Raw genomic sequence first — 16,233 nt, forward strand, 5'->3', positions numbered from 1 at the left:
TACATCGGAGGGTTCCGATCAGCCGGAGTTCCACTTTAGGGTGGAGCTCCGCTTTAAGCCCAGAGCTGCTAAACTAACGTTTTTTAGCAGCTCCTGAATCCTCCTCTGTTAGCTTATCTTATGTGTACATGTACACTTAGTAGTTTATAGCAGTTTAGAGGCACTTAAGGTTACAGGCATTTTTTTAACAGCAGAAAATTGTGTTTAAGGCTGTAGTTTACTGGCATTTCACACGCATAATGCTTATAAACACTGTAAACTGTGTGGGCAAAATTTGCAGGGGATCAAATCATTATTTTCCACACTATAGGCAGAAATCTGTTCTGTACAGTATCTCTCCTTGCTGATCAGCGGGTGTCGGCGGACATCTATTGGCCGACACCCGCTGATTGACTTGTGCTGTTTTAAATCATTTAAAAAAACACTGCGCAAATGCTGTGTAACATAAAGAAATTGCAGCAATCGCTATTTTATTTCCTAGAGTCTCTGTTAAATAATACGTTTGTGTGTGTATATATAATATATGTACGTATGTATGCGTGTGTGTATATGTAGATGTGTGTGTGTGTGTGTGTGTAATAAATATATATATATATATATATATATATATATATATATATATATATATATATATATATATATATATATATATATATATATATATATATATATATATATATATATATATATATATATATATATTACACACAAAGTCTACATATGTTAAATGTCAGGTTTCTGTGATGTAAAAAAAACAGACAAAGATAAATCACTTCATAACTTTTTCAATCTTTAAATGTGACCTATAAACTATATAACTCAGTGTTGGAAAATAAATATAACTAGGAATGTAGCTATGTTCAGAAATAAGTAATCGCATTTAAACGCATTTTAAATAGGAGTCGATACACACCTGACATCATTTTAAAGTGTTTCTGATTAACCCCAAATAAAGTTCAGCGGTTCTAGTAGGTCTTTCCTGACATATTCTTAGCCGCATCCTACAGCAAAAGCCATTGTCCGCAGAGTGCTTCAAAAGTATCAGAGGGATCTTATTGTTAAAATGTATCAGTCAGGAGAAGGGTACAATATAATGTCCAAGGCATTAGATATACCCTGGAACACAGTGAATAGAGTCATAATCAAGTGGAGAAAATATGGCACAACAGTGACATAACAAAGAACTGGATGCCCCTCCAAAATTGATGAAATGACAAGAAGAAAAATGGTCAGGGAGGCTGCCAAGAGGTCTACAGCAACATTAACCACCTAAGGATCGCCTCCTGCACATATACGTCGGCAGAATGGCACGGCTGGGCACAAGCACGTACCTGTACGTCCTCTTTAAGTGCCCAGCCATGGGTCCGGTCTGGTCCGAAGCTCTACGACCCGAGGACCCGATCGCCGCCGGAGTCCCGCGATCGGTCCCCGGAGCTGAAGAACGGGGAGAGCTGATTTATCTTTGTCTGTTTGTGTAGACTTTGTGTGTGTGTGTGTATATATATATATATTACACACACACACACACACACACACATCTACATATACACAGCATGGTGGTGGCAGCATCATGCTTTGGGGCTGTTTTTTTCTTCAGCTGAAACAGGGGCCTTAGTGTCAATATTGGCACAAAACCTTTTTTTTTAACAGAAAAGTTTTTTATTTTCAAAAGAAAAAAGCAATACAAACAGAAAAAAAAACCCCCATAGAGCAGTGATAATGGTTGAAGTAATCATACGCGGTCGTATACATAACATACAGTTGAACAATCATCCATGCAGTCGTTCCCTCTTAAAAGGGATAGCGTAAAAACAGTGCAAAACGTCATACTCGTTCAGTAGTACAATTCGGTAATAACAATTCAGAGTACCTCATTCCCCCGTCAAGGGAAGGATAGGGACAGGGAACCGACCTAGCAACAGGTGAAGGGTAGAAGAAGCAGGAAATAGTTCCCATTCTCAAACAAAGTGACATTGCCTTTCTGGAGTAGCAAACTGAGTAATACAGGGGGGGTAGGGGAGTTGTCCATCATATTATGTGAGGGGTAAGTATGATAAGAGTCAAGCTGCCTTATGGGAACTGTGTGTATCCCAGAAAGCAGTCGTCCATTCTCAAAGCCCCACAAATAGCTTTCTTTTGGTGGTATTTGATCACCTCTGCGGTTTTTTAGTTTTTGCGCTATAAACAAAAATAGAGCGACAATTTTGAAAAAAATGAATATTTTTTGCTATAATAAATATCCCCCAAAAATATATAAAACAATTTTTTTTCCTCAGTTTAGGCCGATACGTATTCTTCTACATATTTTTCGTGATCTTCTGTTCAGTGGCCTGCGCGAAAGCCGACATCTAGCTACGGGCTCTCGCGCAGGGGAGCCGGCCTGCCGCCGTATAACTGCGGCGGCTGGTCGGCAAGCAGTTAACCACTTATATACTGCGGCAGGGCTGGTGTATTGTGCAAAACCACGTACCTGTATGGAGGGGGGAGCCAATGCGCTGGTCCGGCTGACCCGATGTCAGCCAGCCACCCGCGATCGCTTTACAGAGAGGCAGAACAGGGGTCTGCCTATGTAAACAAGGCAAATCTCTGTTCTGACAGGGAAGTATACAGAGATCTTCCTAGTAATAAGAAACAACAATCTCTGTGTTCTTCCTGTCGGTACTTTCCCCACAGTTAGAGCACACTTAACCTTTTGATCGCCCCTGATGTTAACCCCTTTACTGCCAGTGTCATTTATACAGTGATCAGTGCATTGTTTTAGCACGGATTACTGTATTGTCACTTGGAGTCAGACTTGTCCGCTGCAATGTCAGTCCTGCTAAAAATCACTGACATTACGAGTAAAAACGATAATAATAAAAAAAAAAGTCCATAAATCTATCCCATAGTTTGTAGATGCTATAACTTTTGCGCAAGCCAATCAATGTACGCTTATTGTGATTTTTTTTTTTACCAAAACTATGTAGAAGAATACATATTGATGAAGAAATTTATAAAAAAAAAATTGTATATGTATTATTGTCGACCTTTTTTTTTTGTTTTTTTTATAACGCAAACATTTTTAACTGCAGAGGCGATCAAATGGCACTAAAAGAAAGCTCTATTTGTGTGAAAAAAAGGACATTATTTTTTTTGGGTTCAGCTTGGCATGTCCACGCAATTGTCCGTTAAAGTTACGCAGTGCCATATCGCAAAAAAAGGCCTGGTCATTAAGGGGGTAAATCCTTCCGGGGCTGAATGGTTCAGATGTGACATGAGGTTTCCCGAGTTAATGCAAGTCCCAATTTCGGGGTCAGAGCAATAAAACACCATGCCTCATGTTCATATGTAAAAAAAGAAAGCGAGCCTTCTATCAAAAGGACTTTTTACAACAGTAACAATACTGGTGTAAACTGTAGAAAATATAATTAGATCTACGGTACTTGACATTAGGGAAGAGAAATGGGGTAAGATACAAGATTGAAGAAGAGAAGAGTGTAGAGAGATTTGTCCCACATCTTCATTCATCCTGCGAGTCCAGCATTTTACTCTCTTCATTGATCTCATTTCTTTCTCGTACATCACGGGACACAGAGCGGCATATTCATTACTATGTGGGTTATATGGAGTACCTTCAGGTGATGGACACTGGCAATCTCAAACAGGAAGTCCCCTCCCTATATAACCCCCTCCCATAGGAGGAGTACCTCAGTTTTTTCGCCAGTGTCTTAGGTGTTGGTCATGGATTAGCTTTGCCTCTGTATCCTTGGGATTAAGGCGGGCTAACCGGATCTGTCCAAAGTGCCTCAGCGCCAAAGTGGACAGTACCCGGGCCCCAAACCGTGGGGTTTTGCCTATAATGCCCTCTCTAGAGGGATGGACCCTGGGCCCAGGACTTAGAGCTTTTCCTAAGCCAAAAGTATCCTGTTTGCCAGGGTGCTATATAGGTCCAGGTCAGTCGGTTCCTTCCTAGGACCCCAGTACCTGATGGTCTACTACTTTACCCACGGAGATGGGAGAAGATTGGACTGTTGTTGCTTGGCAAACGTCCTGCGGCATGGAGCAGGTAAGTGGAGAGTCTGCGGGACTTGGTCCGACAGTGGGCTCTCCAGGGGAGATCTGCGGGGGGTTTGCCTGAGTATGCTCTGCATTGGCACCATGGTCACTATGTCTGTTATGTCTGGATGACCTAACTTTTCCCCCCATGACTGGATCCCCCTGTCTAGGCATCTCTTTACTGGCTACCTGCTGCCCCGCTGGTTGGGAAGGTCTTCTTTGGAGATCTGTCTCAGGGCTATAAATGTGTCCTTAATAGGCCTGTGTTTAAGTCCTACCTGGCCGGGGTTTTTGAAATTGCCGCTCTGCAGCCGTAGGGGCGATCCTCCCTGCTTCCTGAAGCCTGGCAGCGCGTCTCCGTGTGTTCCCCTCCCCTGACATACGGGCGCGGGCGCGTGCACACTTAATAGAGCAGTTTCGCGCCGTTCAGGAGGGGGGGCGGGGAGCGTGCAGGCCGACGTCGAAAGAGGCGGGCTTTCGCCTCTGTTATTTGAAGCAGGTCCTCGTTATGGCTCAGTCTGAAACTGAGCTGAGAGCGAGAGGACACAGAGCGGCACACTAGTGACCCCCGGTGGCAGGAAAGGGGTAGTACATGCTAGGCTTAGCCTATGCATATCTATTAAGCCAAAAATCCTCTTTGCAGCAGGTTGGAGGCTGGTAAAGTATTGGTGGGGCTGTATGTTTTAAAAAAAAAAAAAAAAAAAAAGCCTTTAATAAGGTAAAGGAAATATATATATATATTTAATGTATTGAAAAAAAAAAAAAAAAAAGTGGTTCTTTTTTGTTGGAACATACGGAGCCCCACCAGGTTAGGGACATTAGTAATACTACTGTTCCCTTAACCACGTAGTTTTTTCCTAGCTACAAACAGTCAGTTGTTGTATGCTGGGGTACCTCGGTCTTGTACCATGGCTCCCAAAGGCTCGGGATCTAGAGGGGCAAAAAATGCCAAAAAACAAAAGGGTTCCCCCTCAGATTCTGAGGATATGAGTCAGGCTATGCCAGTACTCTCCCCTCCTGTTGACCCAGGGATGGCCGCCTTGGTTGAGCCAATAGGGGGGTCTGGTGCGGAGGCTGGCCCAGATCCTCCCAACCCGGTGTTTATCACTGAGGAAATGCTAGCTATCTCCTTAGGAGGGCTAGAGAAAAGATTGGCAGCTATGATCGCTAATTCATTGCCAGACAAAAAGCGGACTAGGTCCCCTTCACCAAAGTGTGTATACTCAGATGCGGAGGTTCTCTCCCTAGGGGACTTAGAATCTCAGGAGGACCTGGTGGACCAGAACCTAGAAGGTTCAGAGCTTGAGGATTCTCCTTGGGCTCTTTAAAAGCCCCCTTGAATAACGCAGTTTTTCCGGTCCATCCTCTGTTGGAGGAATTGATTTACCAAGATTGGGTACGACCGGACAGAATCTTTTTGCCGCCTAAAAGATTTTCTGTTGTCTACCCCATGGAAGAGAAATTTTCCAAAAAATGGGCGCCCCCAGCTGTGGACGCAGCCATCTCGTGCGTAAATAAAACATTAACTTGTCCGGTAGAAAACATACAAATGTTTAAGGATCCGGTTGATAAACGTTTAGAGACACTTTTAAAGGCTTCCTTTGCTACGGCAGGAGCAGTGGTACAGCCGGCAGTAGCTGCTATCGGAGTTTGTCAGGCTTTGAAGGTCCAGACTAAACAGATGCTGAAAGACATCCCTGCCCAACAGGCAGAGGAGCTATCTGATATTCCCAGAGCTTTATGCTTTGCGGTGGATGCTATAAAGGACTCCATCCAGCAGGCATCTCGTTTATCACTATTAGTAGTGCATATGAGAAGGCTCTTATGGTTAAAGAACTGGGCGGCCGAGCCCCCATGTAAGAAACTTCTGGCAGGGTTTCCCTTCCATGGGGGAAGACTCTTCGGAGAAGATCTAGATAAATACATTCAGACTATATCGAGTGGTAAAAGTACCCTCCTACCAGTCAAAAAGAAGTTCCGGGGTCCTGCCTTTAAGAGGCCGATTTCCCCTGTCCCGGGGCCCTCAAATTCCAGGCAGTATCGACGGCCTCCTGCGCGATCCAACTTTAACAATAAGTCACAGGGACAGGCCCCTGGGGGCAAGAGGCCATGGTATCGCAAACCAACAAAGCCAGCCCCTAAGTCTGCCTTATGAAGGGGCGCCCCCGCTCACTTGAGTAGGGGGAAGGCTTCGTCTCTTTTCGGAGGTTTGGGAAGCCAACATCCCCGACAGATGGGTCCGGTCATCTGTGGCCAGAGGCTACAAGTTAGAGTTTCTAAAGTTTCCGCCGCCTCATTTTCAGGAGTCAAGGGTACCGAACGATCCAGCAAAAAAGGCCTCGTTCCTAACGGCATTGGATCGTCTGCTCTGCCAGGGCGTGATTGTAGAGGTACCAGTCCAAGAGCAAGGACTAGGCTTCTACTCCAATCTATTTGTCGTACCAAAGCCCAACGGCGATGTCAGACCAATTTTGGACCTAAAAGGTTTAAACGTTTACCTAAGGGTTCAGTCATTCCGGATGGAATCGGTTCGGTCAGCAGCCGCCGCGCTCCAGAAGGACGACTTTCTGGCTTCCATAGACATAAAGGACGCTTACCTTCATATACCGATCTTTCAGCCACATCAAAGATTTTTACGCTTCTCGGTGGCTCAGCGTCACTTCCAGTTTGTGGCACTTCCTTTCGGGCTGGCTACGGCCCCCCGGGTGTTTACGAAGGTTCTAGCTCCAATTTTAGCCAATCTAAGAATCCAAGGGGTCACGGTCCTAGCATACTTGGACGATCTCTTGATCATAGATCACTCACCGGCTTGCCTGGAGCAAGCGGTTGCCCTCACGGGTCAATACCTCGAGAGTTTCGGCTGGGTCTTAAACCGAGAAAAATCAGCATTCCAACCAACAAAACAGTTGGAATATCTCGGCATGAGGTTAGATACAGCTCAGCAAAGAGTATTTTTACCCCTGGTAAAGGTCAAAGCTATCAAGGAGTTGATTCAGCTGGTTCTAAGCAAAAAAGAACCAACTATTCGCCTATGTATGCGTTTACTAGGCAAGCTGGTGGCTACGTTCGAGGCGGTACCTTACGCACAGAGCCATACTCGCATCCTACAAGCAGCCATTCTGGCGGCTTGGAGCGGGAAAGCACAGGCCTTGGAGTTTCCTTTAGCTCTATCATCAAGAGCCCGGCAAAGTCTGTGCTGGTGGTTAAACCCTCAGAATCTGCTGAAAGGGAAAACCTTCAGCACCATAGCCTGGAAAATAGTGACCACAGATGCCAGCCTAAAAGGCTGGGGAGCGGTCTTGGATGGTTATACTCGCCAAGGTACTTGGGCAGCGGCGGAGAAGCAGCTACCCATCAATATCCTGGAGCTCAGAGCTGCTCGGCTAGCCCTCCTGGCATGGACATCCAAATTGAAGGGATTCCCGGTGAGAATACAATCAGACAATGCCACGGCTGTGGCATATATAAACCACCAAGGGGGAACCAAGAGTCAGGCCGCTCAGAAGGAAGTGAGCTTGATTTTTCTGTGGGCAGAGGCTCATGTGCCCTGCATATCGGCAATATTCATTCCCGGAGTGGACAACCTGCAGGCAGACTTCTTAAGTCGCCAAACTATGTCGCCAGGGGAATGGTCTCTACATCCCCAGGTTTTTCAGACAATCTGCCAAAGGTGGGGTGTGCCAGACGTGGATGTCATGGCATCGAGGTTCAACAAGAAGCTAGACAGGTTCATGTCCCGCACAAGGGACCCGATGGCCTGCGGAACCGATGCGTTAGTTTGCCCTTGGCATCAGTTCAAACTCCTTTATGCTTTTCCCCCTCTCCAGTTACTACCCCGCCTGCTGCGCAGGATAAGGATGGAGCACAAGCCAGTAATCCTGGTTGCTCCAGCGTGGCCCCGGAGGGCATGGTACTCACTAGTCTTGAGGATGGCAGTAGAAGACCCTTGGACTCTTCCACTACGACCAGACCTACTCTCTCAAGGCCCGATCCTCCACCCTGCATTACGGCGTCTAAATTTGACGGCCTGGCGGCTGAATCCCTGATTCTCAGGGGTAGAGGTCTGTCTAAGCAGGTTATCTCCACCCTGATCAGGGCTAGAAAGCCGGTCTCCAGAATAATTTATTACAGGGTTTGGAGGGCCTATGTAGGCTGGTGTGAGTCCAAGAAATGGCTTTCTCGCAAGTATACCATTGATAGAGTGTTAAGTTTTCTCCAGCTGGGAGTGGATAAAGGCCTGGCATTAAGCACAATTAAGGGACAGATTTCAGCTCTGTCAGTGTGGTTTCAGAGGCCGTTGGCCACCCACTCGCTGGTTAAGACCTTCATTCAGGGGGTCTTACGTATTAATCCTCCGATCAAGTCGCCAATTTGTCCGTGGGACTTAAATCTTGTTCTATCAGCTTTGCAGAAGCAACCCTTTGAGCCTTTGGCTGAGATTCCTTTGGTTTTACTAACAAGGAAATTGGTATTTCTGGTTGCCATAGTTTCAGCCAGGAGAGTGTCAGAATTGGCTGCCTTATCTTGTAAGGAACCATATCTTATTCTGCATAAGGATAGGGTGGTTCTCCGTCCTCATCCTTCTTTTCTGCCGAAGGTTATATCCGGTTTTCACCTAAACCAGGATTTGATTCTACCTTCCTTCTTTCCGAAACCTACGTCTAGAAAAGAAGGGTTGCTGCATACCCTAGATATTGTCAGGGCCATGAAGGCCTATCTTAAAGCTACAGAGAAGATTCGGAAAACAGAGGTGTTGTTCATTTTGCCGGACGGGCCCAAGAAGGGGCAGGCGGCTGCAAGATCCACCATCTCGAGGTGGATTAGACAGTTAATTACTCAGGCATACGGCTTGAAGAGGTTGCCTCCTCCTTTATCAATAAAGGCTCATTCTACCAGGGCCATGGGCGCCTCCTGGGCAGCACACCATCAGATCTCTATGGCTCAAATATGCAAGGCGGCAACCTGGTCTTCAGTCCACACGTTTACAAAGTTCTACCAGTTGGACGTAAGAAGGAATACTGATACAGCCTTTGGGCAGGCAGTGCTGCAGGCTGCGATTTAAGACCCTCGGAATCGGGGGCACCCTTGATTTAAATTTACATTTAAATTTATTCTTTTTTTGACTAAGTTGGATTTATTATTATTATTTTAGAGTGTACCTCTAATTAAATGCTGTTGTCTTGGGAAGATGTCTCCCTCCCCTCATTAAAGCATTGCTTTGGGACATCCCACATAGTAATGAATATGCCGCTCTGTGTCCCGTGATGTACGAGAAAGAAAAAGGGATTTTTAATACAGCTTACCTGTAAAATCCTTTTCTTGGAAGTACATCACGGGACACAGAGCTCCCACCCCTCTTATAGGGACCATTTTGGGAGGCATACTGCTTGCTACAAAACTGAGGTACTCCTCCTATGGGAGGGGGTTATATAGGGAGGGGACTTCCTGTTTGAGATTGCCAGTGTCCATCACCTGAAGGTACTCCATATAACCCACATAGTAATGAATATGCCGCTCTGTGTCCCGTGATGTACTTCCAAGAAAAGGATTTTACAGGTAAGCTGTATTAAAAATCCCTTTATTTTTTTCAACTAAAGATATTTTGTCATTCAAAGTAGCTAATAATTTATCATCACTGTTCACAATAGTTTTGAGTTTCCGTGTGAACAGGATAAATGAAGACCTCTATTAGTGATTGCTTCATTGGTACGATTGCTTGGCGACTGGATCATTAATTTACAGCCAGACACCAAATTGTGTGTAGATTGCTTTAGTGAATTTTATAAGGATGATGCTTATGATAATGTAAGAGCGAATAATCGGATTTTTGCATAAGGTCTGTTTTGGCTGGTTCTCTTTACCAACTGCAACAGTTATTAAAAAATAAGTGTTCAGATCACTAATGCCCCTTTTCCAAGCATATTCGATGAATGTTATAATGGCAGAGTACAAGATAGATATGCATCTTCGACAAACTAACTTTACATTGATAAAATGTAAATAAGGTGGTTTCATATGGCTAGACATGAAATGTAATATACAGTGCCTTGAAAAAGTATTTATACCCCTTGAATTTTTCCCAATTTTTTGTCCTGTTACAACCAAAAATGTAAATGTATTTTTTGGGGATTGTATGTGCTAGGCCAACACAAAGTGGCACATAATTGTGAAGTGAAAGGAAAATGATAAATTATTTTCAAAATGTTTTTACATCTCTTCATCCCTGTACACAGGGAGGAAAGGAATAGTGGAGGAAAAGAAAAAAGAATGGACGCGATAAAATGTATAACTTATAATGGCGTGCATTTGTTTTCAGCCCCTTTACTCGGATACCCCTAACTAAAATCTAGTGGAACCAATTGCCTTCAAAAGTCACCTAATTAGCGGATAGAGTCCACCTGTGTGTAATTTAATCTCAGTAAAAATAAACATTCTGTGATGCTCTCAGAGGTTTTTTGGAGAACCTTAGTGAACAAACGGCATCATGACGGCCAAGGAACACACCAGATAGGTCAAGGATGAAGTTGTGGAGAAGTTTAAAGCAGAGTTAGGTTATAAAAAAACAAAAACAAGCTTTGAACATCTCACAGAGCACTGTTCAAGAGTATGGCACAACTGCCAAACTACCAAGACATGGTCGGTTATCTAAACTGACAGGACGGGCAAGGAGAGCATTAATTGGAGAAGCAGCCAAGAGGCCCATGTTAACTCTGGAGGAGCTGCAGAGGGCCACAGCTCAGGTGAGAGAATCTGTCCACAGGAACAACTATTGGTTGTGCACTCCACAAATCTGGTCTTTATGAAATAGTGGCAAGAAGAAAGCCATAAGAAATCCCATTTTCAGTTTGCGAGAAGCCAGTTGGGTAACACAGCAAACGTGGAAGAAGGTGCTTTGGTCAGATGAAACCAAAATTTAACTTTTTGGCCTAAAAGCAAAACTATTTCTGTGGTGGAAAACGTAACACTGCCCATTACCCTGAACCCACTATCCCCACCGTTACACAAGGTAGTGGCACCATCATGTTGTGGGATGCTTTTCTTCAGCAGGGGCAAGGAAGCTGGCCAGAATTGATGGGAAGATAGATGGAGCCAAATATGGGGCAATCTTAGAAGAAAAACTGTTAAAACCTGCAAAAGACTTGACCGGGGTGGAAGTTCACCTTCTAGCAGGACGACGACCCTAAACATACAGCCAGAGCTACAATTGAATGGTTTAGATCAAAGTATAGTCATGTGTTAGAATGGCCCAATCAAGGTCCAGACCTAAATCTAATTGAGAATCTGTGGCAAGACTTAAAAATTGCTGTTCTTAGATGCTCTCCATCTAATCCGGCAGATCTTGAGCTATTTTGCATAGAAGAATGGACAAAAATGTCACTCTCCTAGATGTGCAAAGCTTGCAGAGACATCCCCAAAAAGACTTGCAGCTGTGATTGCAGCGAAAGGTGGTTCTACAAAGTATTTACTGTGGCTGTATACAAATACACGCCATGCTTTTCACACATTTGAAAATAATTTTGAAAAACATTTATCATTTGTTTATCCTACATCACAGGACACAGAGATAGGCTATTATTCATTACTTACTGGGTTGTACGCCATCTCTAGGTGAATGGACACTGGTAAAGTTTTAGACAGGATGTCCACCCCTATATAACCCCTCCCATTCAGGAAGTGCTTCAGTTTTTTACCAGTGTCTGCAGGGTGGATGGGCACATTTGTTTGAGCTCTCTGAGCTCCAGGTCTTTAGTCCCAAAAACGGTTCTTATAATGAATCAAGGGATTGACTGATCGGATCCATTTTAGGAAAAGCTTATATGCTTAAATGGTACCCGAGCCTCAAAAAAAAGACACAAGGATCCTGTGAGGTTTTTCCTGTAATGTGACCTTCGGGCGCTAGACCCTGCATAGTGAAATCTTGGACACCACAGAGCTATGGCATTCCTGTAGGGTGCTGAACAGGTTTATTTGGTTGGATACTTTTTTTCACCCAAGGTTCACTAATTTCATTAATCACACATTTCAATATCACATCATGTACATACTTTTTATACATACACTTAGCACAACTTTTTCTCTTTACACATATTTACATGATTATCACCTGTTTTTGTGTCGCACCATTTAATTTCCACAAATTTTACCTTTAGCGCAGTATTTGCTCCCCCTGTTACAAGCTTGTATGCTAACTTTTTATCTCTTATCAGGATGAGGAAAGGCTAAAACTCTTTAGAAAAGCAGCAGATAAGCATCAGTTGCTGTACAGAAATGCAATGACTGGAGCTGGAATTGATCGGCATTTGTTTTGTATGTATGTAGTATCCAAATACCTCGGGATGGATTCACCTTTCTTGAAAGAGGTAAAACACTGATGTGTGCTTTGTTGAATAAATTACAGTGTTACTATTCGTAGTTTAACTATCTCTTTATGTAAATTTGCTTTCCTAGGTGCTGTCTGAACCCTGGCGCCTCTCCACAAGCCAGACTCCTATCCAGCAAGTGGAACTCTTTGATTTAGTAAACCATCCAGAATATGTCTCATGTGGAGGTGGATTTGGCCCTGTAAGTAACTATAGTGCAGTGTTTCAGATTCAAGATAACTCGTACACCAAACTTTAAAGCTGATTCTTAGCTTTTTTTTTTTTTTTTCTAAGGGCATTCATCTTTGTGGTTGTTGGAATGACCTCTTCTTCTTTTTTTCTTTTTTTTTTTACTAGTACATTATTTCTTTTTTTTTTTTCTTGGATATATCTTAGTTTGGGTTTGTAATGGAGTCTGAATATGACCGCACCTAGGTGAATGATGTGATGTTGTTATTGTTGGAATCCCCTCTCTTCGAATTGACTGGGTTAAAGAGTCTGCCAAAAATAATAATAATAAATATATAATTATTATAATTTTTTTTGCTTGCCTTTGCTATATGATGGATGGCTATACCACCTAACGTGTACCTATTTTACATGGGGACAATTTTCTTGGAATGTCTGTGCTTGAGTTTCTGAGGGGAATTTACGAAGACTGGAGTAGCCAGAATCTGGTGCAGCCGTGAATGGCAGTCAATCCGCCTCCAGCTGTCATATTCAAAGTGTAACAAGTTGAAATTAAAACGGACCCATGCTTTATTTTGTTGAGAAATCACTTTGAAAAACACCCACTTAGCATTTCTGGTAGTGACCATCTTGTGTAAGGGCAGATGATTCATGTAGCACTTATTGCCACTAAATCGTTCTGGCCTTCGCTTAAAGGGGTTGTAAAGAGAATTTTATTTTTTTAAATAACAAACATATCATACTTGCCTCCACTGTGCAGCTCGTTTTGCACAGAGTGACCCCGATCCACGTCTTCTGGGGTCCCTCGGCGGCTGTCTCTGGTCCTGCCCGCAAGAACTTTCCACTTTTATGCAAGCTCGCATGGTGGTAAGTTCTTGCGAGCGCGCTCCCATGATACAGCCAGCGGCTATAGCTGCTCACTGTATCACTCGGGCCCGCCCCCCGGTGCGTTGCTTCATTGTATGTGATTGACCGAGCCAATGGCTGCGCTGCTTTCAATCCATCCACTCTAGCCAATCAACGACCAGGCTGAGCGGCGAAGAGGACGTCGGGGGCGAGCGCTGCTGGTGAACAGGCTCAGGTAAGTAAGTGTTTTTTAGCATTAAGTGTTTTTTCACCTTAATGCATAGGATGCATTAAGGTGAAAAAACATGTACCTTTAGTGTCCCTTTAAGCATACAGGCAGGAGGATGGTGTGCTTAGCTGAGAAAACTTCTCCTCCACTCCTGAAGACTTATGTAGATATATGACATTATTTGTCTAGGTTTGGAAACCAGGAAGTAACAGGGGAAATGTGAAAAAAGTTTAAAACAAGTAAATATACAATATACTTGCCTGTCTATTTACTAATGCTAGCAGCATAAGCATTAAATATAGTAATTGATGATTGAGATAGTGAAGTTCCTTTTTAAAAGCAGATTGGTTACTGTGTACAGCTGCTCCATAATTCGACTGCTCAAGTTTTGTACATTTCCTCACCTCAGTCTACTAGAGATGCGCATCTTCACTGGTCTCACGTTTCGATTACCTGGTCAACAATTCGATTTTGCGATGCATCACGATTACTGACACGCTCCCACTTCCGCCGCCTAGGCGGCCCTTCCTCCCTGCAATCTTCTGGGACACATCACAGGTCCCAGAATATTGTCCAGCTATGCAGAACAGCGCAGTGAGACACGCGCACCCAGCTGTGAAACTGCAAGCTGTCAGACAGGTGCCCACAGTAGTATTGCCAGCACCGTGGACAGGCAGGGGAGAAAAATAGAGGGTTTGGGTGGCCACGTCGCTGGATTGTGGGACAGGTGAGTGTCTTTTAAAAAGTCAGAAGATGCACTTTTTTCTGTAGCTGCTGACTTTTAATAAACACAAAATTTACTCTGCTTTTGAATAAAAAAAAAATGTAATTGGCATGTAATTTTTTTGGGGGGGGGGGGGGTTATTGTGTGTTGCCTTTTTAGTGGTACGTCCTGGCCGCCTAGGCGGCCCCTCCCTGTCAGCGATCTTCTGGGACACCACACAGGTTGCAGAAGATTGGCTGGCCAATGGCTGAGTGCAGTGCGGCTCCCGCAGTGCGTGCCCGGCCATGAAGCCGTAAGCTGTCATGGCCAGGTGTCCACAGTAAATGTGACAGCGCCGAGGAGAGGAGCCGGGCTCCGTGCGGCAGCATTGATGGACCGTGAGACAGGTGAGTGTCTGTTTATTAAAAGTCAGCAGCTATGCTTTTTGTAGCTGATGACTTTTAATAAACAAAAAAACGGGCGGAACTCCGCTTTAAGGAGTGCACTAATCCGGTGCACTACAGGGTACAGGCCTTCATGCACATAGCTGCTGGGAGGTCAGTAGAAATTAGAATTTACAGCTGACAAACAGCCCTGTGAAATTCCCTGTACTTACTGTCTCTGTGCTGACAGTTCCATGGCTTCTCTGTTTGCACCTTCCAGCACACTAGTAGTTAACACAGTGGAATGTGCAAATGAGGGAATTTGGGAAAATGTCAGCACAGAGCAGTGTAGGAGGTGTAAGTAGAGTACAAACACATTTGTACTCTACTGCTGTTAAAATAACTGTGTTGCAATAAATGCACAGTTACAATCCATTAAGTGCCCACCACTGTATGTGCATTTTAAAATATATGCAACTTCATACCTGCATTTCTTAGTCTGTGTATAGTTGTATATGCCGCTCATGCGACTGCCCAGCCCGCCTCTCTCCTCCTGACGTCAGCGGGAGTTCTCAGCCCTGCCCACTTACTGTAGCTATCAGATCAGAAGAGAGGCTGACATCAGGAGAGACATGAGAGGAGAGGAGCAGGCCGGGCAGTCGCATGAGCGGCATATACACAGATTAAGAAATGCAGGTATGAAGCTGCATATATTTTAAAATGCACATACAGCGGTGGGCACTTAATGGATTGTAACTCTGCATTTATTACCACACAGTTGTTTTGACAGCCAGGAGCGCTATCCCAGGAAGGGCAGGGCAAGTTGAAATGAGGTCACCCGACATAGATTTTTCCGGTTGCATGCATCAATGCCACATCACGGACACCCGAATCGTGATGCAGCAATTAATTTCAGCACCCCTACAGTTTATACAGCTGCTGTGACCATTATTGGGGTTCCCCACTCTCCATTTTTTTTATTTATTTTTTATTATGTAAAAGGCAACAAGAGGTGCTGATTAATGCAGAGGTGGGTGAGGACACCATAACTCCCAGGTGTACTATCCAAGACAACAAGGCATATAATAGGCCAAGATCTTACTCAGCTCACCAGGGTCCACTCGTAACTAAAATATTACTTTTGGGTGCACTGACCATTTTAGGGAAATGCATAGTAAACAATATTTATGGCAGCTGAACAGTTTGTGCAGCAGAGGGGATAAAAGCAGCCAGTATGTGCAAGGGAGAAGTGCAATTCAGTAAAAGGGCTAACCGATAAAATACACCCCTTTTTGCTTTTCATACTTCTAAAGGATATGCCCTGCTGTCTTTGTTCTGACCTGTATATTAAAGTCGATGTAAAAGCTCCTGTGTCTTTTAATTAAAATAATGAACCTTTTCTTACCTGCTCTGTACAATGGCTTTGCACAGAGCAGCCCCAATCCTCCCCTTCTGGGGTCCCCTGCCAGCGCTCTCTGCTCCCTTTTC

The 16,233-nt window shown here is 44.2% G+C and overlaps 1 protein-coding gene across 3 annotated transcripts in view; it reads left to right on the forward strand.

The window, feature by feature from the left end:
• Positions 1 to 16,233, forward strand: part of LOC120916530 (carnitine O-palmitoyltransferase 1, liver isoform-like) — a 149,094-nt gene that overhangs the window by 115,572 nt on the left and 17,289 nt on the right. For all 3 annotated transcript variants that reach the window (XM_040327555.1, XM_040327554.1, XM_040327556.1), the window contains exons 16-17: positions 12,243 to 12,395; positions 12,484 to 12,597. In XM_040327555.1, coding sequence (XP_040183489.1) covers positions 12,243 to 12,395; positions 12,484 to 12,597 — 267 coding nt within the window. The remainder of the gene's footprint in view (positions 1 to 12,242; positions 12,396 to 12,483; positions 12,598 to 16,233) is intronic.

The sequence above is a fragment of the Rana temporaria genome, chromosome 10 (genome assembly GCF_905171775.1).
Source record: "Rana temporaria chromosome 10, aRanTem1.1, whole genome shotgun sequence".
NCBI lineage: Eukaryota > Metazoa > Chordata > Amphibia > Anura > Ranidae > Rana > Rana temporaria.